Source organism: Ascaphus truei, chromosome 11 (assembly GCF_040206685.1).
Source record: "Ascaphus truei isolate aAscTru1 chromosome 11, aAscTru1.hap1, whole genome shotgun sequence".
NCBI classification, from domain to species: Eukaryota; Metazoa; Chordata; class Amphibia; order Anura; family Ascaphidae; genus Ascaphus; species Ascaphus truei.
Window position 1 is genome coordinate 38417868 of NC_134493.1, and position 26117 is coordinate 38443984.

The 26117-nt window shown below is 48.8% G+C and overlaps 1 protein-coding gene across 2 annotated transcripts in view; it reads left to right on the top strand.

Annotated features, from left to right (window-relative positions):
* Positions 1 to 15102: 15102 nt before the first annotated feature.
* Positions 15103 to 26117, top strand: part of LOC142463236 (embryonic protein UVS.2-like) — a 75761-nt gene continuing 64746 nt past the window's right edge. The window contains exon 1 of one of the 2 annotated variants that reach the window (XM_075565734.1): positions 15103 to 15719. In XM_075565734.1, the coding sequence (XP_075421849.1) occupies positions 15696 to 15719 (24 nt within the window). In that variant the 5' untranslated portion in view covers positions 15103 to 15695. The remainder of the gene's footprint in view (positions 15720 to 26117) is intronic. The other variant, XR_012787394.1, reaches the window with a different exon arrangement.

Here is a 26117-nt window from a genome sequence, read left to right on the forward strand (position 1 = left end):
CGTCTAGGATACTCACGGAGCTTCTCTATTATTTGTCTGTTACGGGACTATACCTATCATTAAGGAGAAAAAAGTACATGTATGGTCCCTCTGTTACTGAGCACCGAAGTTGGGAATTCTTTCCAGTGTACATATTCTACTTTTATTTATATACTACAAACAGTGTACACAACACTATAACATTACAACACTGCAAAATAGTACAAACAGTGTACACAACACTATAACATTACAACACTGCAAAATAGTACAAACAGTGGGGGAAAGAGTACCAAGTAAATGGACACAGGGAAAAGGGAAACACTGCCCCAAAAGCTTACAATCTAAATTGTATATTGGAAGACTGCAGAGCCATTAGGCGTAAATGTGCATTGATTATAAGTCAAAGTCAGGGAGGTCAGGTGCATCTGGAGACAGTAGTGTAGGTGGAAATATTTGAATGAAATGCTTATTTTAAGAGGTCAATTTTCAGCAGGGCTGTAGAAATAGACAGAGAAGGTACTTGAGGAATATTGATTGGAAAATAATTCTGTAGGTAGGGAGAGATGAGTGAAAATTTTTTAAATCAGCAGTCTAAGCTGCCCCCCCCTTTAATATGTGCATTAATCCAACCCACATTGATAAGTAATTAGCTAATTTGCCGATCGACCCGTTCTCCTGTGATCGATCGGTGAAGATTCGGCTTGGAGGTTCACTGAATGGCTTTCAGTGCAGCAGAAGAGGACCAAAGATGCAAAGTTATGTGGGGATGATCATGTGACCAGACAGTCACTAGATACAATTGGTGCAAAGCCACAGAGAGGGCAGGGCTCAAAAAGGGGCGTGCCAGAGCCTGCTTCAGAAGAGGAAGGGGGTTTGACTTTGTAAATGGTTGCTATAGAAACAAAAATGCTTGTTACATTATAATACATTAAAAATGTCATTCAGAGTTGTTTAAAAAACATGCTAAAAGTATTTTCTCATAGTACAGAACTGATTTATTTAAAAAAAAAACCGCACAGGTAGAATATTGCTTGGTCTGCAGCTTTAAGATTTCAACAGGCTGTAGACAGTAATCAGTACAAGTCATGCATGAACTCAACTTCTTAGGTCCCTAAACAAAGCTCTAGGGCAGCGTTTCCCAAATGGTGGGTCGCGACCCGGCACCGGGCCACGGCACCAAAATTGCCGGGTCGCAGCGAGGCTGGCCGCGTGGTGTGTCCCGTCCCCCCCGCTCAAGTTTAAAAAAAATGGCGGCGATTCTCCCTGCGGTCCCGCACGCTTGCGCAGGGCCTGCTCCCTTCCTCCCCCCCCCCCCCGCTCCCAACGTGGGACGGAGGAGGAAGTACCAGCTCCTCTGCGGCCCGCACGTTACATGGGGGAGGGTGGAAGTACAAGCTCCTTCTGCGGCCTGCTTCCCCCCGCGGCCAGCTTCCCCCCGCAGCCAGCTTCCCGAGCTCACCTCCCGTGGCACCAAGCCCACCTCCCGTCCCGGGCAGCAGGGGATATCGGGGGCAGCAGGGGAAAGCATCCGGCGGCAAGGTAAGTCACCCCACCCAAGTGTCCCTGGCCCCCTCCCACCAACCCAAGTGTCCCTGGCCCCACCCACCCAAGTGTCCCTGACCCCCCCTCCCACCCACCCAAGTGTCCCTGGCCCCCCCTCCCTCCCACCCACCCAAGTGTCCCTGGCCCACAAACCCAAATGTCCCTGACCCCCCCTCCCTCCCACCCACCCAAGTGTCCCTGGCCCCCCCTCCCTCCCACCCACCCAAGTGTCCCTGGCCCCCCCTCCCAAAGTCTCCCTGGCCCCCCCTCCCACCCACCCAAGTCTCCCTGGCCCCCCCTCCCTCCCACCCACGTGTCCCTGGCCCCCCCTCCCTCCCACCCACCCAAGTGTCCCTGGCCCCCCCTCCCTCCCAGCCACCCAAGTGTCCCTGCCCCCCCTCCAGTCACTCACATCCGTCGTTGCCTGTAATTCACTGTTGTGTCTGTGTGCGTATAGGGGAGAGCGAGTGTGTGTGTGTGTATCTGTGTGTATCTGTATCAGTGTGTGTGTGTGTGTGTCTGAGTGTGAATCAGTGTATGTGTGTATCAGTATCAGTGTAAGTGTGTGTGTATCAGTGTCTGTGTGTGTGTATCAGTGTTTGTGTGTGTGTGTGTGTAGCAGTGTTTCTGTGTGTGTAGCAGTGTGTGTGTGTATCAGTGTGTGTGTGTGTGTAGCAGTGTCTGTGTGGCTGCGTGTGTGTCAGTGGCTGGGTGTGTGTGTATCAGTGGCTCTGTGTGTGTATCAGTGTGTGTGTCTGTGTGTGTGTATATCAGTGGCTGTGTATGTGTGTGTATCAGTGGCTGTGTGTGTGTATCAGCGGCTGTGTGTGTCTGTGTGTGTATCAGTGGCTGTGTGTGTGTGTATATCAGTGGCTGTGTGTGTGTCTGTGCAGGCCCTATAGGCCAGTATAGGCGATAAAAATTTTAGTGGGTCACGAAAAAGAAGTTAAAAAATAACCGGGTCACGGAAAAAAAAGTTTGTGAAACCCTGCTCTAGGGGCTGTAATTCCTCTTGCATTTTATTTTTTTATATATATACTTTGGAGACATACTGATGTTAAATTAATATTTGGATTGCTTGTTAGTAATTGGCATCATTATGTATTTATCTGGAAAATGTATTCAGGATGAACTTGCAACATGGTTCATTTTGTGGCAAATGTACAACATACTGACGTCCGTTTTGCAGAGGCCTCTGTCAGTGGGGTTTCGTGCCCGTGTGGATTTCGTGTTACGCTGTTTGGTGTTAGGATTTAGAGACTATTTATTCTTTTTTTTAAACGATCAAAATTCTTATGAAACAAAAATGAAATGTGACATTGAGTGCTGTGAATGTAGCGCGGCTTATAAAGATGATAGCTAAAGCTGCTGAAATCTGTAGTGTACAGGTTTATATGAGTTGGAAACATCTTATCACCGCTGGCGTCTGTTCTGATAGAAAGGAAGAGATTGTGTCAATTCAGAATAATCCCAGTTGATGTATTCTGGGAACATTCAAAATCATACAGCTGCATTCTGCAAATTGCAGAGACATGCCCAATACGGCTGCTTTAGCGCCATTAGGTTTCTGTAATCAGAACAAGAACCCTGCATTAGGCATTATATGGGAGGAGTGAGCAGGGAGGGGCTGGCTGTTCCCTTCTCAATCACAGGATAAATCCTGGTGTAATTGGTGTAGAAAGGAGTTTCCATCAATTTCCAGTGACTCAGCGTTCCAGTTGCCTAAAACTTGCTCATGTCATGGAATTTGGGGATGACCAGGGTGCGCGAGAATATGTGCATTTAGCAATATAATCTTTTACACAGCACCTCATGTGCATCTTTCAACCATTTAAGCAATTTACAGTATAGTTTTTCCACCTGGGGTCCGCGGGTGTCCCCTAATGGGTTCCCTGCAATTTTCAGGTCATTTGAAAATGCTACCAAATACAGAAGAATTTTCAATGCATCTGATCTCAGACACGCTATTAGAGAGGGTTGGGGTTCCTTACAATGCATCTGATCTCAGACGCGCTATTAGAGAGGGTTGGGGTTCCTTACAATGCATCTGATCTCAGACGCGCTATTAGAGAGGGTTGGGGTTCCTTACAATGCATCTGATCTCAGACGCGCTATTAGAGAGGGTTGGGGTTCTTTACAATGCATCTGATCTCAGACATGCTATTAGAGAGGGTTGGGGATCCTTACAATGCATCTGATCTCAGACGTGCTATTAGAGAGGGTTGGGGTTCCTTACAATGCTTCTGATCTCAGACGCGCTATTAGAGAGGGTTGGGGTTCCTTACAATGCATCTGATCTCAGACGCGCTATTAGAGAGGGTTGGGGTTCCTTACAATGCATCTGATCTCAGACGTGCTATTAGAGAGGGTTGGGGTTCCTTACAGTGCTTCTGATCTCAGACGCGCTATTAGAGAGGGTTGGGGTTCCTTACAATGCATCTGATCCTAGGCGCGCTATTAGAGAGGGTTGAGGTTTTGCAGGATTTTACAATATAATTATAGGGTTCCGTAACAAAAAAAGGGGATACTGATTCAATACAGGGATAATGGCTGTAAACACAACAGCTAATATAAGGAGAAGGGAAGTCCTTCCCAATGATGTTCTCAATCAAAGGAAGAAGAAGTATCCTCATATTTATTGGCTGTCGTGGCCGGCGCTCATTTTTTTTAATCCAAGATTTATATTGGATTAAATATCTTCTGAGCGGGAGGGGGGCTGTCACTTGTAAGAGGGACCCACTTGGTTAACGGGGGCTCATTTCTATCCCCTATGACAGCAACAAACTTAAGCCAGGGGTGGCCAACTCCAGTCCTCAAGGGCTACCAACAGGTCAGGTTTTCAGGATATCCCTGCTTCAGCACAGGTGGCTCAATCAGTCTCTGCTTCAGCATAGGTGGCTCAGTTATGCTGAAGCAGGGATATCCTTAAAACCTGACCTGTTGGTGGACGTTGAGGACCTCAGCTGGCCACCCTTGGATTAAGGACTATTCTTTAAAAAAATATATATTTTTTTTAATTGGGTCATTGTGGGAGGCGTAATATTTAGTATTATTTTGCAGTTTAGTTAAATAACACTTTGCTCCAAGTGGTTAGAAAAAGTGCACGGGTGTTTGCCGGTGTTTGCCGGTGTTTGACCAGGACTTTTTCTGCTGCCTGCCTGTGATCCATCCTGTATTCTGTATTCTCTGAGAGTGAGAAGGAATGTCTGACATTTCCTGTAGTAGTTTTCCAACGTGGATGAGTAGATGCTTGTCAATGATCTATTTTCGCTGAATATTTATAACACCGAGTACACTTTTTGGGGTTTTCATCCCAGAAATGGTTTCTAGAAAAAAAAATTTTTAAACAAGAAAATTCCCCAGTGCTCTGCCGCTCTGACCCACGGGTCACCGTGATATTACCCAGATGCAGAGCTGTAAGTGATCCATTCCACATGTTTACCACATTCTTGCCAAGGGGGTGTTGCAATCCTTGCAAAAATGTGAGTAAGGTCAGGTTTTTAACCTCTTCATTGCCAGCAATGTGTTGTAACACTACATTCATATTCAGCAACATTAAAAAAAAAAAAAATCTCCTACAATTAAATGGGATTGCTACACAAAATAAAGAGGATTTTGTAAAAAAAATGGGACCCTTCTCTGCCAAAGTAAAGGTTACAAACAACCATTTTAGCATTTTAGTTGCTGGGCAGGACAGCTTATCGTAGAGCAATGAGCCATACATCTTTTGCATTGTCGCCTCTGTGAGAGATAAGGCCTTGTCCAGGGTGGCGCTGAGCGATCGGGCGCGCTCACGCTGGCCGCAATGAAACACATTGCGGCAATGTGTGTGGCCAGTGTGAGCGAGCGCCTGAGCGTGCGCAGCGCTTTCCAAGCAAGCAAATTTGAATCTGCCACTCGCTCGTCACGTGAGCGGTTCGCCCCAATGAGGGCGAACCAGCTCCCTGATGTCTTGGCTGCCCCCCCCCCCCCCGACACGCCCCCTAGCCGGCCACGAATCTCCCGGCCGAGTAGGGCGCAGCGCCGGAGCACCAGCACGCCCGCTCCCTGCCTGGCCGCAGCCTTACGCAGAATATTGGTAACATCTTCATACTTCGCTGTCACAAGATCTAATCAGCTGCGGAAACTCGCTGGCTCTTACTGACTCCAGATTCACCCAGAACGTGTGCAGAACACTTCGGTTTATTTGTATGTCTTGATGAAATGTTTCTTTCAATGCTTGTGAAATAAGAGCGTGGAATGTAGCAGTGGGATAACGTCTTGTTTGTAACAATAACTGATACATTTGCGCAATCATTTTCTGGTGCCTGGAACCGACTTCTACTTTTTTCATTGGGGGATGTGGGGGGTAGAGAAAAAAGAAATATGGGGTGGGGGTGGGGATACAGAATAAAAAAGTCAGGTTAGTTATTTTCATTCAATTCCATCTTGTTTCAATATCGTTATACACCTTTTTGTCCTTGCTGCAAGACTTTGGTAAGCATATGCACGTAATGTCCCTAGGTGATCATAACCCTATCATCCGTTTCTCTGGCCCATCCCAGACCGGTTCCAACTATTGGGGTCGGGCTGAGATGGGCCTCAACCTTGTTCCTTGACCCCTGAACACCCGATAGGGGTGGGTGGCTTCAACAGTCTTCAAATGTGAGTGGGGAAGGAATTCCTACCTCCCTGACACCATGGCGGGCAGGTCCTAATGAACTCGTGGTGTGTGTCACTCACTAGGCTTGTTAGCTTTTCCAACCGACATGAGAACCAGATCTTATCCTGTATTTGTGTTAATGTTGGGTGGTGTCTGCTTTTAGCCAGTGCAATGCTATCCCAAGGCTAGTAGCCACGGCTGTGTGAGTTAACAGTTTATTTTCTGCTTTGATCAACCTTGGAACTGGTCTGGTACATCCAAGGGTTCATCTCTATTGTTAGTATCCGTATTCTCTGTGCCGATTCATTCACTGACCTCCATAGCTGTTCGATCTAAGGCACCCGCAACACATGTGCAATAGCGTGGCTTGTTCCAAATACCCTTTGGGGCACAGCAGGGAAGATCCAGGATACATTTTTGCCAATTTAGTGGGTGTGATGCGCCAATGATATAAGACTTTATACCCATTCTCTTTAATTGAGGTACATTTAGAACCTTTTGCAATAGCCTCCAGGGTGTCTTAGCGCTCCTCTGTCTAACTCCGAGCACAGGTCCTCCTACCATCAAATTAAGTTTTCGTGAGCATTTAAGTTTACGAAGGTGCTGTCTGAAGTGGTTACTAATCCTTTTTGATATGTTGTGCATAAGCACAAGTCCTCAAATTGGGTCAAGGAGTCACCTGGCTTATTTAGATGACAGAAGTCTCTGAGCTACATATATCTGAGAAACTCAATCCTTGCGAGACTCCCTTCCGGGAACATGGACTCCGGGGGTTGACCTTTACCCTTAAAAATCAAATCTCTTAGTCTTGAGTACCCGGCAGATCTCCGGAGCTGGAAGTCTGTCCCTCCCATACCGGGCTCGAATTCTGGGTGTCCAAATATGAGGACCATAGTGGAGCTTTTGCCCGTAAGACTCGCCCTCAGACTGTTGGTATCCCAACATTTAAAACGAGTGTCTTACTGTGGGTAGAAGTTCAGACAGAGTACCCCTTGGGAGCCATAATACCATTTCCACCCTTAGTGGGAGTAAAAGATTTGACTAATTAATCCCATCACCTGATCTCTGGATTTCCATGCCAATTGTTATGCTATACATGCTATACATTATCTTGTCTAGGCCACCTTATAATAAGAGATGGCTGGGCTAGGTAGTGGGCAGTGTCAAGGTCTGTTTCTTTACTCGCGGTCTCCTCCCTGTAAATCCCGGGGTGGGTTGGAAGGGTCCGGAATAGATATCTCAGCCAGGGGAGCAAGTTCATATTTAATCGATTGGATACGGCCTATCCAGGATATATTACATTTTGTCCAGGTATTTAGGTCTTTGTATAAGTTTTTTTTTAATTATCAGTTTTGGGTAATTAGCCTGATTATATAAAGAGTTGTACTCGTTACATGAACCCCCAGATTAGCAGTGACCAACTCCAGTCCTCAAGGGCTATCAACGTGCCAGATATTAGGTATAGCCCTGCTTAGAGCTGCAGTTCAGGCAATATCCTGCATGTGTGGGGTTTTAATAAATCAGTTCTGTAGTAAGAAAAAATACTTTTAGCATTTTCTGTTTTTAGAAAAAACAACTTTGAAAGACCAATTTTCTTGTATTCTATTTTAACAAGCATGCCTGTTCCTATAGCAACCATTTACATCCCCCATATTTAAAGATGTCGCCAAACTTTGCCGATCAATAGACGGAGAACGAATTGACCGGCAGCTATGCAGTTCTTTAGGTAAGTAGAGATTGCCCACATGAAACTATTGAAGTAAAAAAAAAAACTAAAAAATAACAACAAAAAAAAAACGGGAGCTTGAACTGCAGCTTTAAGCACAGGTGGTTTAATCAGTGGCTCGATTGAGCCACCTGTGCTGAAGCAGGGCTATCCCTAATATTTGGCCTGTTGGTGGCCCATGAAGACTGGAGTTGGCCACTCCTAATCTAGATATTTAATAAAGTGTTGTAACGACTTGAAATCAAAATTCAATGAGAAATGTTTAACCCTGTGTGGGGGGGAGGTTGATTTTCAGTGTATTTGATTTACGATTGTTTATGTTAAATCCTGATTGCGATTTAAATATCTCCAACTCCTTCATTACATTTGGCAGAGAGATTTGCGGCCTGGACAATGTGATTCGTATGTCATCTAAGAAAAGGGACAATTTGTATAAGAGTTGTGTTATAGTGATTCCGCTAGTGTCTCTATTAATCCCATTCTTGTTAATAGACTTTTAAGGTTTTTTTTTTTTTTTTAACAATGTTGGGAAAAATCATGATAGTAAATTCCATTCTGTTGGATTTACACAGGCAACACCCCCAAATAAACATGGAGATAAACCACATCATTTAATAAAGAGGCAAATTACAATCATTACCCTAAATATTATCCCAATAATCTCTGAAGAAAGGATTGCTACTACTTAATCTCCCAGAATCCTTTGCTTTTCTCATCCTCACTATGTCTTGGCTCTCCTACCCACGTTAAGGCAGTGACATCATCAGGCTCCAACTGATTCTCTCCCCCATGCTCTATCCCAGGCAGCAAGGAATTATCAATGGCACCTTCTCCCACTTAAGGTGCTGACTGTACTTTCCAAAGGCTAACCAAAAGGAGAGAGTAATTGAACATATAGGAAATATATTTAATTTCATTATTTTGTGCCTCTAAAAAATAAATCCTGCGATCCTATATTTCAAATGTCCGCAGTGAAGCCCGTACCCGTGATTTAAGTGCTATCGGTTTAGAGCTGAAATGCTTAACCCCTGCACTGCCAGCTGGCCCCTTGAACAGCCGAAGGGTTAAAATCCCCCCCCCCCCCCCACACAGCTGGAAGAGACGGCAGATCGGCCTCGTGCAAACGGTTTATCGCCACGTGTCCATAGCATTAGGTCAGGGGGTGGCCAAATCCAGTCTTCAAGGGCCACCAACAGGTCAGGTTTTCAAAGACTGAGCCACTGATTGAGCCACCTGTGCTGAAGCAGGGATATCCCGAAGACCTGGTGGTGGCCCTAAAGCGCTGGAGTTGGCCGCCCCTGCATTAGACACTTCAATTTAGTCAGAGAAATGTTTGCCACTTTGCCCGCTAGCAAATTGAACACAAATAAACCGAACCTTACGCCCTGCAATAGTGATGAGTAGGACAAATTCATTTTAATTTGGAAATATTCCTGTGTCTGGAAGAGGCAGCTCCCTTTTTTTGTTTTTTTTACATAAGCACAGGAAACGGTTGAAGCGTTTTTCTGTGTTTTTGGAATAATTGCTGCACAGCGCCCCCTGCTGTGTCACCCTGTCTTCTGCAATAGCTTTCTGCCAATTGAAAAAGCACTTCTTACTCATGTAGAAGTCACATTGTGCAGCCAGACAAGGGGTTAGAGCACAAGGATCATCCCCTCTTTTTATTGGCCCCACGGAACCCGTGAGATTTGGCAGCCATTTTTATTTCCCTGAAGATCGAAAAACAAACAAAAAAAACCACTGCCAGCTAAACTGGTATTTCAGGAACTGAGGCGGGGCAGACACAGGGGGGCAAAAATAATAATGGGTTGGCGGATCGCTGCATTAAAGAAATAACAATGTTAATTAAAAGGTGTTGCGATCGTGGGAGGAGGAGACTCAAAGTTGCTAGTCTTTGAAGTGGGTGACCTCAGTTCAAAGTCAGTGTGATTTTGTGTCACTATTTCCCTATGATTTAAGCACCAATAATAGATGGCAAGCTCCTGTTTTTTTTTTTTTTTACAGGGGTTTGTAATGTCTTTGCTGTGTGCAATGTTTCAAAGTGCATTAGTAACACAATGTGGTATTAATAGCGAAGTATGTATACTGTGTTTAAGAGAATAGTGCAATGATACAGTTCCCCAATATAATAATCAAGAGGCAAAAACAGACATAGTAACATGATGTTAAGTATAGGGACATCACCGGAGTGAACAATAAGGATAGCCCTATTAAAAACCTGTAACTGTAATTGATTTGCAGGAATGACACTGCTGCCGCCCTCATTCGGGTGTATGTTGTATTTAATTCTACACGTGAATCTTGATCCGGTGTATGATTTCATGCTGAGAATATTTTTTATTATAGTTACACTTATTTTGCTGCTGTTAGTGGAAGGGACTCCATGGCTGGGACCTCGTGTTATTACAGCTGGGTGCAGGAGGTGTGTGGAATTATAAGGCAGGTGTAGGCGCTCCCTGGAATCAGCTGATGAAGGACGAGCTGGGCGTTCTCAGGAGGTGTTTGTGCAGCACGCTTGTGGTTGGAAAGCTGGTAGAACTGGCTATTAGAAAAAGACTATTTATTTGACCATTTTTGTAGTCATGAGGTCATGTGACTCTACCTGGCAGGGTGCGAGTGTTAGGCTTACATTGACTTTAGATAAATTCATTTTTATATATATATATATCGTTATTTATATATCTTTATTTATATAGCGTAGCACTATCCAGGTACATAGAGTGCTTTACAATACACATGACATAATTATATAACACAATGGGAATAAGCGGTTCAGACATAAAACAATAGGAAAAGGAGTCCCCGCCCCGAAGAGCTTACAATCTAAAATGTTTTACCAGGAAATAATACATTGAGTTACCGCTCGTTTTCAAGTCTGTCCTGGGCACAGAGTTATGGTGAGAATATATGGTTACATTAAATGCACACCGGTTATACATTATATTTACAGACATTTCATGGGCAGTTACACATAATATATTATGGGCACATGTAACAGTTACAGACAAGATTCAAAGGTGAGACAGCTGAAGTGATGAAAGTACTTAAATTGGAGGTAGTTTTGAGATAACGGATATTATACCCGTAGAATGCACTGTAATAATGTTATATTTCTGTTTATGTTCCTGGATGAATTCCATATGTAAATTCCTTTCGTCTAGGACATTTGGTCGCAACCATTTCGCCGCGACTCACCCTGCAGCCACTTTACCACCGGCCGCTAAGGTAAGTGCCTTACCCTAAAAACCCCTACCCTAACTCCTTACCCTAAAACCCCTATCCTAACCCCTTACCCTAAAATACCCTACCCTACCCCCTTACCCTAAAATCCCCCTACTCCCTTACCCTAAACCCCCATACCCTACACCCTTACCCTTAAACCCCCTACCCTAAGCCCATACCCTAAAACCCCCAAACCTAACCCTTTACCCTAACCCCTTACCCTAAAATCCCCTACACTAACCCCTTACCCTAAAACACCCTACCCTACACCCTTACCCTAAAACCCCCTACCCCCTTACCCTAAGCCCTTACTGTAAACCAGGGGTGCGCAAACAGGGGGGCGCAAGATTTTTCCTGGGGGCGCGGCGGTTGCAGAGGCCCCGCACTCTTCCCCCAAGGCATATAAATGAACGCCCGTTCCAAATTCCTCATTCCTCCCACCTCCTTCTTGGCGGCAAGGAAGAAGGAGTAGGTTTGGCGAGGCGATGGAGAATATTTCTTTATATTATTTGTACCCTCAAAATAGCCCGACTGGTGTAAAGGAAAGATGGATTTCACTCTGACCTGTCGTATTTGATGGGTATTATTGCTTCCATTTATCCTTCTTTCCCCTTGGCTACCAGGTCAGCCAAGAAAACTGGAAGACAAGGAGTTAAAACTCTGGTAGGATTATATCCAGATTAATCTGAAGTATGACGTATTTTATTGCTGAACAGGAATGATCTCATCACTGACAGCTCATACATAAGAATGATTGACCTAGTAAAATATTAGAAATCAAAGTGCCGCGTATGCCATTTCCTGCTGCAGGTTTGTCACACTGGTTATTGGACCAACATGAGACTTTTTCATAAATGTCACATTCAACAAATGTCACTGACCGAAAACAGGGGCGATCCGTGGCCTGTGGGACTACTATGATGTGAGCGACGGGGTGGTGGAGGCGTGGCATCACGAGGCCGGTTCGCCCTCATTGGCTGAACCGCCCACATGACGCGGCCGCCGTGCCCAAACTCAAAAATCCTGTCTTGTGGAAATGCTGCGGCTCCGGCGTGCGCACTATGGGTGGCCTCATAGAGGCGTCGTATCTTGTTCCGCCGCACACGCCGTTGCAATCACTATGCACGAGGCCTAAGGAGTGTCACAGTGCTGCGCTGTTTTGTTACTATTTGACATCTCGAATGTTTATTACATTGCTACAGTATGCTGCTGGCCAACACTATTAGCGTCTTAAAAGAACAATCCAGGCAACATCCTACATGTGTCTTTTTTTTAAATAAATCAGCTCTGTAGCATTAGATAGTCCGCCCATTTAAACCAAAAAAATCCAACTCTTAATGCCATTTTTAATGAGATTTAATCGATCGGCATCTTTGTTAATTAGTTTTCAATAGAGGTAATCAAAGGCTGCATATATTAAAACAAAACAAGATTATACATTTTTTGAAGTGCCCCTTGGGTGACCTCTTTAACTTCTTTAGATTTGGAGATCCCTGTAATGGTTCTTGCTTTTGGTTATCACTTGGTTAGCACCCCGCTGTGTAGAGGAGAGTATTTTGGGAGAGAGATGAGGAAGGGAGATTGGCTGAGAAGATTAGGTTCTTGGAGCAGACTGAAGGGCTGTGTTGTGCAGTTGGGACAAGGCAGCTCATTAGGGTGTATACTTCCTTCTATTCCATGGCCTGTATTTACCAAAGCATTGTTTCCACCCATCACATGCCATATTTAGAAATAACAATAGATTTCCTCGTGGAACGTTGGCCGGGCACCACGCCTGCTTCCCATCCAGCCGCCATAGAATATGAGGAGTCACCTCGTGCTGTACTGTAACAGGGAAGCATGTATGGCCATATCTCTCATGCCATCTTATGTCACATTCACTTGACTGCCCATTTCTCAAACCTTTCCACCAGTTGATAGGTCTCCATAGACCTCCATGGTATCCCTCTCTACAACAAGTCATGTCATAGCCTTTCATGGGATCCTCTTCTTCAAGAAAGGATTTGTCTCCACGGGTGGAATCCAACTCATCAAGAAATGGGGTTGTCCCCGTAGACCTCGATTCCCTTAAAGAATCAATTTGACTTTAATACCTAAAAATCCTTCTTCTAGAGCTCTGACCTTCTATAAAAGAATTATTGCAAGTGACGTGGTTGCCAAATATGTTACATTTCTAACTTGATAAATACATTATCTACATCAAGGGTGGCCAACTCCAGTCCTCAAGGGCCATCAACAGGTCAGGTTTTAAGGATATCCCTGCTTCCGCACAGGTAGCTCAATCAGTGGCTCAGTCTTCAACTGGCCCAATCCAGTTCTCAATGGCCACCAACAGGTCTTCGACTGAGCCACCTGTGCAGAAGCAGGAAAATCCTTAAAACTTAACCTGTTGGTGGCCCTTGAGAACTGGCATTGGCCACCCATCATCTACATCAAGACAAAGAAAAGCCACACAACATTAGTTTCTTGATCAACGATACCCCAGATACATTTTTATAGTCATATAAGAATTTTTGATTGTACATCATCTCGTTCAACATAATGGCGTAGGCGAGGCTGAAATTTAAGGACATGTGAGCTTGTCTTTAGGTCAAATGTAGATAACGTTAATAATCTGTTTCTCTCTGTTCGTGCCGGTGATAAAGTGAAAACAGAAAATGGATCTTCGATGACGCATGCAGTTGGGTTACTCAACTCCTTGTCAGGGTGCAATCCTTAAACCTGTCTCAGATTACACGCCTGATTATGAAACCTGGGCGGGACAGCTAGCCAAAACTAACACAATCTTGGCTTGCGGGTGATGTTGCTGAAGTATGGTTTACGTAGCAAAGTATCCTGAACAAAGTAAAAATGAATACTTATTTACTGAGGGTTCAAGCTGAGACCGGTAAATATTGACCCAAGCAGAAGGGATCTATTACCCAAAGAGTCTGCCCCTGCCAATAAGCGCATACGTAATGACACAGGGACAGAAATTACTTGGGACTCTTACAGTTTACGTAATCTCTACTTCTATTCTACTTGGAGGCATAATGACAGAGATAGAAATGGTCTGTGACCCCTAAACCACAGGGTGACACAGAGATACGTCCCTTGTATCTCATGACACGTATCACTGTTGGATGCCATAATACTGACATAAGGTATCTATCGCACACGGAGTCCCATGTTTACCAAGCAGTGCTATAGCATGACACCTTCCTGCACCAGAAGACAATCTATTCACTTAAATGTGCCAGAAAGGGTCTGCATGAGTAGCAGCACTTAGTACATTTTGGCACAGAGTCAGTGGCAACCAGTAAAGGGGTCCCTGTGACATGGAAAAAAGGGGAACCATAGTCTACTGCAGGGGAGGCCAACTCTAGTCCTCAAGGGCCACAAACAGGTCAGGTTTTAAAGCTATCTTTGCGTCAGCACAGGTGACTCAATCAGTGGCTCGTCAGATTGACTGGTGCCACTGATTGAGCCACCTGTGCGGAATCAGGTATATCCTTAAAACCTGACCTGTTGGTGGCCCTTCAGGACTGGAGTTGGCCACGTCTCTAAAAGTAAATCGGTCACATGACATTTCCCACCATTGCCAATATGGGAGATTTTTCCAAGCAGGTCATTTAAATTGGTCCACGTTGAGACACATGCTGTCCACAAGGTGGCGGTCTCTACCTCTGGGTTCTCGGCAGAGTTTGCACATTAACCCCTTTGCTGCCAGAAAGGCCTGTAATCAATGCATTGCCTCGGCCAGTGGAGGAGTTAATGTCATTTTCTTTCTTTCTTTCTCAGCTGTGATATTTGAACATATTATATGTTCTTATATTTTTAACAAAAATATTTCAAAATGTTGCAGAAATATATTTGAGTGGATTTTAAGGTACATGTGATGTGGGATCTTAGAAGAATAATGCATAATGCTGTATTTTTCTTCATCTACTATATATTTGTGAAAGTGTTCTATGTGTCCGGGTCTGTATGTGTCTCCCTGTGCCCCTCCCCGTGTCCCTAGCGGCAATCTCATTGGACCTTGGGCCAGGCCAATGAGATTGCTCCCTTGGGCCGCCCGCCCGCCCCCGCACACCTCTCATTGGCCTGAGGCGGAGTGAAGGGCACACACACACACGCACACACACACATCACTATACACACACACACACACATCACTATATACACACACACACACACACATCACTATACACACACACACACACACATCACTATACACACACACATCACTATACACACACACACACACACACACACACACACACACACATCACTATACACATACACACACATCACTATACACACACACACACACACACACACACATCACTATACACACACACACACATCACTAAACACACACACACACACACACACACATCACTAAACACACACAACCCCCCCACACACACGGTGTTACATACATTAGCGGGGCTCACAGTGTTAGCAGCACATCTCCCGCTCTCTTCCCCACCGGTCCCGGAGGCTCCGCCTCTCCCTGTTTCCCGCGCTTTCACCCCCCCCCTTCACGTGGGAGCTGCCAGACGGGTGAGGGAGCTGCCGGACGGGTGAGGGAGCTGCCGGATGGGTGAGGGAGCTGCCGGACGGGTGAGTGAGCGGCCTTCACCCCCCTTCACCTTCCCTCACTCACTTCCCCTCCACCCCCCCCCGGCGCCGCTACAGTCAGCGGGGGAGCGGAGTGAGCGAGCGCGCGCCAGGGACACAGCGGGGGAGCGCCCACAACACGCTGCCTCCCGCCTCAGATCCACGTGGGAACGGTTGGACGGGTGAGTGAGCGGCCTTCACCTCCCCTCACCCCACTTCCCCTCACCCACCCCTCACTCCACTTCCCCTCCCTTCCACCTCCCCTCCCTCCACCCCCCCTCCACTTCACCTCCCCTCCAACCCCCCCTTAACCTCCCCTCCACCCCCCCCTTAACCTTCCCTCCACCCCCCCCTTCACCTCCCCTCCACCCCCCCTTACCCTCCCCTCCACCCCCCCCTTCACCTCCCCTCCACCCCCCCTTCACCTCCCCTCCACCCCCCACCTTCACCTCCCCTCCACACACCTCCCCTTCACCCCCCCCCCTTCACCCCCCCCCTTCACCTCCCCTTCACCTCCACCCCACCCCCCCCCCTTCACCTCCCCTCCACCCCCCCCTTCACCTCCCCTCCTCCACCCCCGCTTCACCTCCCCTCCACCCCCGGTTCACCTCCCCTCCACCCCCGCTTCACCTCCCCTCCACCCCTACCTTCACCCCCCCCTCCACCCCCACCTTCACCCCCCCCTCCACCCCCACATTCACCGCCCCCTCCACCCCCACCTCCACCCCCACCCACCTTCACTCCCCCCTTACAACCTCCCACCTTCCCACCTCCCCACCACCTCCCCCCCTTACCACCACCTCCCCCCCCTTACCACCTCCCCCTCTTCCCACCACCTCCCCCCCCTTCCCACCACCTCCCCCCCCTTCCCACCTTCCCACCACCTCCCCCCCTTCCCACCTCCCCCCCCTTCCCACCTACCCACCACCTCCCCCCCTTCCCACCACCTCCCCTCCCTTACCACCCCCCCTTCACCTCCCCTCCACCCCCTTCATCTACCCTCACCCCCCTTCACCTCCCCCTCCCCCCCAGCCCCTCACCTCCACCCTTCCCACCTACCCCCTCCGCCCCCCCTTCACCTCCCCCCGCCCCGCCTTCACCTCCCCTCCGCCCCCCCTTCACCTCCCCTCCGCCCCCCCTTTCACCCCCCCTCACCATCCCCCCCCTCACCACCCATCCACCTCCCCTCCCCTTCACCTCCCCTCACCACCCCTTCGACCTCACCTCCCCTCCTTCAATGCCTTTCGTCCGCCCTCCTGCCTCTGCCTTTCGCCCACCCGCACTTCTGCCTTTCACCCGCCCACCGCTCACACCCCTGCGCCACACAGCCGCCGCACGCACTCAACAGACACCCGCCACTCGACACACACCCGCCGCCTCTCACCCACCCCACACACTCCTGCCGCATCCTGCCCCTACGCAACAATATCACTGACCAGCTGTCACCCGCACTCGCCACACACCCGCCGCCTCACACCCTAGCAGGACCCCGACCCACAGCCAGCACTCACTACCCATGCGCCACCCGTACTGAACACCCACCTGCCGCCTCACACACGCTCACACCCTAGCAGGACACGCGCCTCACATTTTCACATCACTTATGTCACCAAAATATACATTGTACTGTGGTGTGTTTACAATAAACCATTTTTATACAACATCGTATTACATTTTCTTCCATCTTTCTTTTCAACATTATTATCCAACCTTTCCAACAAATAGTCACCTATTGTTCCACCATTTATAAATAATACTACCTATTACGCATTTACATCCCGGGCAACACCGGGTCTCTCAGCTAGTCATTAATATTTTAGTATTTCACACATTACAACAGTTATTTAACACATAAGTGAGTAGGTAGCTTGATACTTTTTATTGAACCAAGAGATTGTTGATTTGTTACAAGCTTCCAAATCTCACAGGGTTCTTACTCAGGTGTATATACCCAGCAGGGTCACAGACAGCTTTCCCGGGGGCCCAGGACTACAGTTTCCACTGGTCCACCCCCATTACCCACCCAACACACCTCTATCTCACACCCCCATCTCTCCCCCCTGCCTCCCTCTCCCCCCCCCCCTCATCCACATAATAAACAACAGCCGCTGGTTGTCCCTGTCTGGGGCCCTGAGCTTGTATCACACTGCCCCCTCCTCCCTCATGTGTTTCTTTACTACGTGTGTCTGTGTGTGTCTGTGTGTGTCTGTGTGTGTCTGTGTGTGTCTGTGTGTGTCTGTGTGTGTCTGTGTGTGTCTGTGTGTGTCTGTGTGTGTGTCTGTGTGTGTGTGTGTCTGTGTCTGTGTGTGTGTGTGTGTGTCTGTGTGTGTGTGTGTGTGTGTGTGTGTGTGTGTGTGTGTGTGTGTGTGTGTGTGTGTGTGTGTGTGTGTGTGTGTGTGTCTGTGTGTGTCTGTGTGTGTCTGTGTGTGTGTGTGTGTGTGTGTGTGTGTGTGTGTGTGTCTGTGTGCACATGTAGCAGAAAATAGCCGTGTTAGTCCAGTTGCGATACTGCACAATTAATGAGTTCTTCAGTATTAGGTGATACCTTTTTTATTGGACTAACAATTTATGTCACAGGACAAGCTTTCGAGAGTTCTCCTCTCTTCTTCAGGTCAGCAATACTGATATACACAGGAATCTATGGCTAAAACAGTGTAGAGAGAAAAAAAACACATATTTACTGTTTTCTCTGTATATCAGTATTCCAGACCTGAAGAAGAGAGGAGAACTCTCGAAAGCTTGTCCTGTGACATAAATTGTTAGTCCAATAAAAAAGGTATCACCTAATACTGAAGAACTCATTATTGTTTTTTTTTTTCTTCCCTAATTTCCCCCCCGTACTCCCCTCAACGTTCCCCCTCCGCCCTTGTTCATGCACTATATACATACATACATACAGTTTATAGCGCCCACCAGTACTCGGCTATTTACAATCTATCCATTACAATCCAATAAGAATACAGGGAATATAATATAATAAAGGGGATACAGGTAAGTGCATCCAGACCTGATGATAAGCGACCCTATTGATATCCTGAAAACCTGACCTGTTTGTGGCCCCTGAGGACTGGAGTTGGCCTCCCCTGTCCTACGTCTTGTATATAGAGTAAGTGTATTCCTTTCCATTTGATGGAATACAGAGAGGACATTCACACCCACATTCTTAGCGCTAAACTGCCCTAAATTACCATAGGTATCAAGCTCCTTTATTGCGATGCAAATGAAGTCTTTCAGCTGCTAATAATCAGACCACTGACTCCACAGTTTGAATTCTTCCCTCCCGGCCTTTAACCTACTATTAGTTTTCATATCAATGAGTCAATTCCCCGGTCTGTCTCCTCGCTCTGTGATTAAATGGATCATTACTTGCTTTGCTGTGCTAATTGCATGTTCTCCGAGTCCTTTGTTATTCTTCACAATAGGCGATTAGCACAAGAAATGGTAGCGCCCGGGCTAACGATGCTGTGCTAACGATGCTGCGCTGACACCTCTCTCTAACTGATCTCTATGCTGCCTGCAAAGCAATTTCTATCTCCTGTATAACACCCTCGCCCAGTCTCCTGTATAACACCCTCGCCCAGTCTCCTGTATAACACCCTCGCCCAGTCTCCTGTATAACACCCTCTCGCCCAGTCCCCTGTATAACACCCTCGCCCAGTCCCTTTATAACACCCTCGCCCAGTCCCTGTATAACGCCCTCACCCAGTCCCTTTATAACGCCCTCGCCCAGTCCCTGTATAACACCCTCGCCCAGTCCCTGTATAACACCCTCGCCCAGTCTCCTGTATAACACCCTCTCGCCCAGTCTCCTGTGTAACACCCTCGCCCAGTCCCTGTATAACACCCTCGCCCAGTCTCCTGTATAACACCCTCGCCCAGTCTCCTGTATAACACCCTCGCCCAGTCTCCTGTATAACACCCTCGCCCAGTCTCCTGTATAACACCCTCGCCCAGTCTCCTGTATAACACCCTCGCCCAGTCTCCTGTATAACACCCTCGCCCAGTCTCCCGTATAACACCCTCTCGCCCAGTCTCCCGTATAACACCCTCGCCCAGTCTCCTGTATAACACCCTCTCGCCCAGTCTCCTGTATAACACACTCTCGCCCAGTCTCCTGTATAACACACTCGCCCAGTCTCCTGTATAACACCCTCGGCCAGTCTCCTGTATAACACCCTCGCCCAGTCCCTTTATAACACCCTCGCCCAGTCCCTGTATAACACCCTCGCCCAGTCCCTTTATAACACCCTCGCACAGTCCCTTTATAACACCCTCGCCCAGTCCCTTTATAACACCCTCGCACAGTCCCTTTATAACACCCTCTCGCCCAGTCTCCTGTGTAACACCCTCTCGCCCAGTCTCCTGTGTAACACCCTCGCCCAGTCCCTGTGTAACACCCTCGCCCAGTCTCCTGTATAACACCCTCACCCAGTCTCCTGTATAACACCCTCGCCCAGTCTCCTGTATAACACCCTCGCCCAGTCTCCTGTATAACACCCTCTCGCCCAGTCTCCTGTATAACAGCCTCTCGACCAGTCTCCTGTATAACACCCTCGCCCAGTCTCCTGTATAACACCCTCTCGCCCAGTCTCCTGTGTAACACCCTCTCGCCCAGTCTCCTGTGTAACACCCTCTCGCCCAGTCTCCTGTGTAACACCCTCTCGCCCAGTCTCCTGTATAACACCCTCACCCAGTCTCCTGTATAACACCCTCGCCCAGTCTCCTGTATAACACCCTCGCCCAGTCTCCTGTATAGCACCCTCGCCCAGTCTCCTGTATAACACCCTCTCGCCCAGTCTCCCGTGTAACACCCTCTCGCCCAGTCTCCCGTGTAACACCCTCTCGCGCAGTCTCCCGTATAACACCCTCGCCCAGTCTCCCGTGTAACACCCTCGCCCAGTCTCCCGTGTAACACCCTCGCCCAGTCTCCCGTGTAACACCCTCGCCCAGTCTCCTGTATAACACCCTCGCCCAGTCTCCTGTATAACACCCTCTCGCCCAGTCTCCTGTATAACACCCTCGCCCAGTCTCCTGTATAACACCCTCTCACCCAGTCTCCTGTGTAACACCCTCGCCCAGTCTCCTGTATAACCCCCTCGCCCAGTCTCCTGTATAACACCCTCTCGCCCAGTCTCCTGTATAACAGCCTCTCGCCCAGTCTCCTGTATAGCACCCTCTCGCCCAGTCTCCTGTATAACACCCTCGCCCAGTCCCTGTATAACACCCTCGCCCAGTCTCCTGTATAACACCCTCGCCCAGTCTCCTGTATAGCACCCTCTCGCCCAGTCTCCTGTATAACACCCTCGCCCAGTCCCTGTATAACACCCTCGCCCAGTCCCTGTATAACACCCTCTCGCCCAGTCTCCTGTATAACACCCTCTCGCCAAGTCTCCTGTGTAACACCCTCGCCCAGTCTCCTGTGTAACACCCTCTCGCCCAGTCTCCTGTATAACACCCTCACCCAGTCTCCTGTATAACACCCTCGCCCAGTCTCCTGTGTAACACCCTCGCCCAGTCTCCTGTGTAACACCCTCTCGCCCAGTCTCCTGTGTAACACCCTCTCGCCCAGTCTCCTGTGTAACACCCTCTCACCCAGTCTCCTGTATAACACCCTCGCCAAGTCTCCTGTGTAACACCCTCGCCAAGTCTCCTGTGTAACACCCTCGCCCAGTCTCCTGTATAACACCCTCGCCCAGTCTCCTGTATAACACCCTCTCGCCCAGTCTCCTGTGTAACACCCTCGCCCAGTCTCCTGTATAACACCCTCGCCCAGTCTCCTGTATAACACCCTCTCGCCCAGTCTCCTGTGTAACACCCTCTCGCCCAGTCTCCTGTGTAACACCCTCTCGCCCAGTCTCCTGTGTAACACCCTCTCGCCCAGTCTCCTGTATAACACCCTCGCCCAGTCTCCTGTATAACACCCTCGCCCAGTCTCCTGTATAACACCCTCTCGCCCAGTCTCCTGTGTAACACCCTCTCGCCCAGTCTCCTGTGTAACACCCTCTCGCCCAGTCTCCTGTGTAACACCCTCTCGCCCAGTCTCCTGTGTAACACCCTCTTGCCCAGTCTCCTGTATAACACCCTCTTGCCCAGTCTCCTGTATAACACCCTCGCCCAGTCTCCTGTATAACACCCTCACCCAGTCTCCTGTGTAACACCCTCTCGCCCAGTCTCCTGTGTAACACCCTCTCGCCCAGTCTCCTGTGTAACACCCTCTCGCCCAGTCTCCTGTGTAACACCCTCTCGCCCAGTCTCCTGTGTAACACCCTCTCGCCCAGTCTCCTGTGTAACACCCTCTTGCCCAGTCTCCTGTATAACACCCTCACCCAGTCTCCTGTATAACACCCTCGCCCAGTCTCCTGTATAACACCCTCGCCCAGTCTCCTGTATAGCACCCTCGCCCAGTCTCCTGTATAGCACCCTCGCCCAGTCTCCTGTGTAACACCCTCTCACCCAGTCTCCCGTATAACACCCTCGCCCAGTCTCCTGTGTAACACCCTCTCGCCCAGTCTCCTGTGTAACACCCTCTCGCCCAGTCTCCTGTGTAACACCCTCTCGCCCAGTCTCCTGTATAACACCCTCGCCCAGTCTCCTGTATAACACCCTCGCCCAGTCTCCTGTATAACACCCTCGCCCAGTCTCCTGTATAACACCCTCTCCCAGTCTCCTGTATAACACCCTCGCCCAGTCTCCTGTGTAACACCCTCTCACCCAGTCTCCCGTATAACACCCTCGCCCAGTCTCCTGTGTAACACCCTCTCGCCCAGTCCCTGTATAACACCCTCTCGCCCAGTCTCCTGTGTAACACCCTCTCGCCCAGTCTCCTGTGTAACACCCTCACCAGTCTCCTGTATAACACCCTCTCGCCCAGTCTCCTGTATAACACCCTCGCCCAGTCTCCTGTATAACACCCTCTCCCAGTCTCCTGTATAACACCCTCGCCCAGTCTCCTGTATAACACCCTCGCCCAGTCTACTGTATAACACCCTCGCCCAGTCTCCTGTATAACACCCTCTCGCCCAGTCTCCTGTATAACACCCTCTCGCCCAGTCTCCTGTGTAACACCCTCGCCCAGTCTCCTGTATAACCCCCTCACCCAGTCTCCTGTATAACACCCTCTCGCCCAGTCTCCTGTGTAACACCCTCACCAGTCTCCTGTATAACACCCTCTCGCCCAGTCTCCTGTGTAACACCCTCACCAGTCTCCTGTATAACACCCTCTCACCCAGTCTCCTGTATAACACCCTCTCGCCCAGTCTCCTGTATAACACCCTCGCCCAGTCTCCCGTATAACACCCTCTCCCAGTCTCCCGTATAACACCCTCGCCCAGTCTCCTGTATAACACCCTCGCCCAGTCTCCTGTATAACACCCTCGCCCAGTCTCCTGTATAACACCCTCTCGCCCAGTCTCCTGTGTAACACCCTCGCCCAGTCTCCTGTATAACACCCTCGCCCAGTCTCCTGTATAACACCCTCTCGCCCAGTCTCCTGTGTAACACCCTCTCGCCCAGTCTCCTGTGTAACACCCTCTCGCCCAGTCTCCTGTGTAACACCCTCTCGCCCAGTCTCCTGTATAACACCCTCGCCCAGTCTCCTGTATAACACCCTCGCCCAGTCTCCTGTATAACACCCTCTCGCCCAGTCTCCTGTGTAACACCCTCTCGCCCAGTCTCCTGTGTAACACCCTCTCGCCCAGTCTCCTGTGTAACACCCTCTCGCCCAGTCTCCTGTGTAACACCCTCTTGCCCAGTCTCCTGTATAACACCCTCTTGCCCAGTCTCCTGTATAACACCCTCGCCCAGTCTCCTGTATAACACCCTCACCCAGTCTCCTGTGTAACACCCTCTCGCCCAGTCTCCTGTGTAACACCCTCTCGCCCAGTCTCCTGTGTAACACCCTCTCGCCCAGTCTCCTGTGTAACACCCTCTCGCCCAGTCTCCTGTGTAACACCCTCTCGCCCAGTCTCCTGTGTAACACCCTCTTGCCCAGTCTCCTGTATAACACCCTCACCCAGTCTCCTGTATAACACCCTCGCCCAGTCTCCTGTATAACACCCTCGCCCAGTCTCCTGTATAGCACCCTCGCCCAGTCTCCTGTATAGCACCCTCGCCCAGTCTCCTGTGTAACACCCTCTCACCCAGTCTCCCGTATAACACCCTCGCCCAGTCTCCCGTATAACACCCTCGCCCAGTCTCCTGTATAACACCCTCTCGCCCAGTCTCCTGTATAACACCCTCTCGCCCAGTCTCCTGTATAACACCCTCGCCCAGTCTCCTGTATAACACCCTCTCGCCCAGTCTCCTGTATAACACCCTCTCGCCCAGTCCCTGTATAACACCCTCTCGCCCAGTCTCCTGTGTAACACCCTCTCGCCCAGTCTCCTGTGTAACACCCTCACCAGTCTCCTGTATAACACCCTCTCGCCCAGTCTCCTGTATAACACCCTCGCCCAGTCTCCTGTATAACACCCTCTCCCAGTCTCCTGTATAACACCCTCGCCCAGTCTCCTGTATAACACCCTCGCCCAGTCTACTGTATAACACCCTCGCCCAGTCTCCTGTATAACACCCTCTCGCCCAGTCTCCTGTATAACACCCTCTCGCCCAGTCTCCTGTGTAACACCCTCGCCCAGTCTCCTGTATAACCCCCTCACCCAGTCTCCTGTATAACACCCTCTCGCCCAGTCTCCTGTGTAACACCCTCACCAGTCTCCTGTATAACACCCTCTCGCCCAGTCTCCTGTGTAACACCCTCACCAGTCTCCTGTATAACACCCTCTCACCCAGTCTCCTGTATAACACCCTCTCGCCCAGTCTCCTGTATAACACCCTCGCCCAGTCTCCCGTATAACACCCTCTCCCAGTCTCCCGTATAACACCCTCGCCCAGTCTCCTGTATAACACCCTCGCCCAGTCTCCTGTATAACACCCTCTCCCAGTCTCCTGTATAACACCCTCGCCCAGTCTCCTGTATAACACCCTCGCCCAGTCTCCTGTATAACTCCCTCGCCCAGTCTCCTGTATAACACCCTCGCCCAGTCTCCTGTATAACACCCTCGCCCAGTCTACTGTATAACACCCTCGCCCAGTCTCCTGTATAACACCCTCGCCCAGTCTCCTGTGTAACACCCTCTCGCCCAGTCTCCTGTGTAACACCCTCTCGCCCAGTCTCCTGTGTAACACCCTCTCGCCCAGTCTCCTGTGTAACCCCCTCGCCCAGTCTCCTGTATAACACCCTCTCGCCCAGTCTCCTGTGTAACACCCTCACCCAGTTGTCACGGTAGCTTACGACAAGCTGTAATTTACACCAAAACTATATATAAATATATATATACCTGGGTTTGAACTGGGACGAGACTTAGATATGATAAAATATAATTTATTCCTTGATAAAGGTGACCTATAACAGATTATACAATAACAGCAAAATATAGACACTTACTTAAAGATTATGGCAAGAAAGCCATCAGGATTACAGACTGGCCACTTCTCCCATATTTCAGTTGACATCACAGCAAAACAGGCAGGACACATGCATGAAGACATTTGCATGAAGAACAATGAAGAACCATGAAGCACTTTGCATGAACAACATGGATAAAAGGGTGGCTCTGACTTATATATCATTTTAACCCTTGCATCCCAGCTTACGGCGCCGTGCCGTCTAGTAAAATCCCCTTTGAAGCTTTTGAAGCTGACTTTGGGCTTCCAGGGTCCAGTGTGAAAAGTTACACTTACTCTGGTTAATTCCTTTTGTCCGTTGGGCCAAGCATAAGCAATTAGCAACTTAGCCTTTGATGACCAGGCTTGTAAATTCTAGCCTTTCCTGCTCATCACAACAGGGGTTCCTCAGAACTCAACCAAAAATTCATATTTCTGCAAATCACCTCATAACTTGAGTTCAGTAAGACATACAGTCAGGTGAGATATATTAATACAGTCTGTCACACCTGACGCTCGCAGAGAGACCAAACATTACAGTGTAATATGAAAATTAATAGAGATATTAATATCTGGCATTTAGCAGCAGTTACATATACAGTGTTTAGACTCCAAAAGATGGGCTATATCCAACGGATACACATATGTAATTCTTATCATGTTCAGCCAAGGAGATCTCATAATATTCTTATATTTAATAAGGTCACCCATTCAGATATCCTGTTTGGGGTAGCACCACCCTGGCCCCATCAATAAAACCTTTTGAAGCAGGCTTTTGGATCCATTGTAAGTGTGAATTGTTACACTTCACTATTCCTTGTGCCTGCCTCCCGCATAAACAATTAGGTAATCACTGGGGCTTCCTGTCACACCTAAGCCCAGACCTGAATCCTCTGTGTCCCTTTTGATATGCACTTCCAGAGAGGAAGCTTGCATTACAAAGGGCAGGCAGAGGCAATT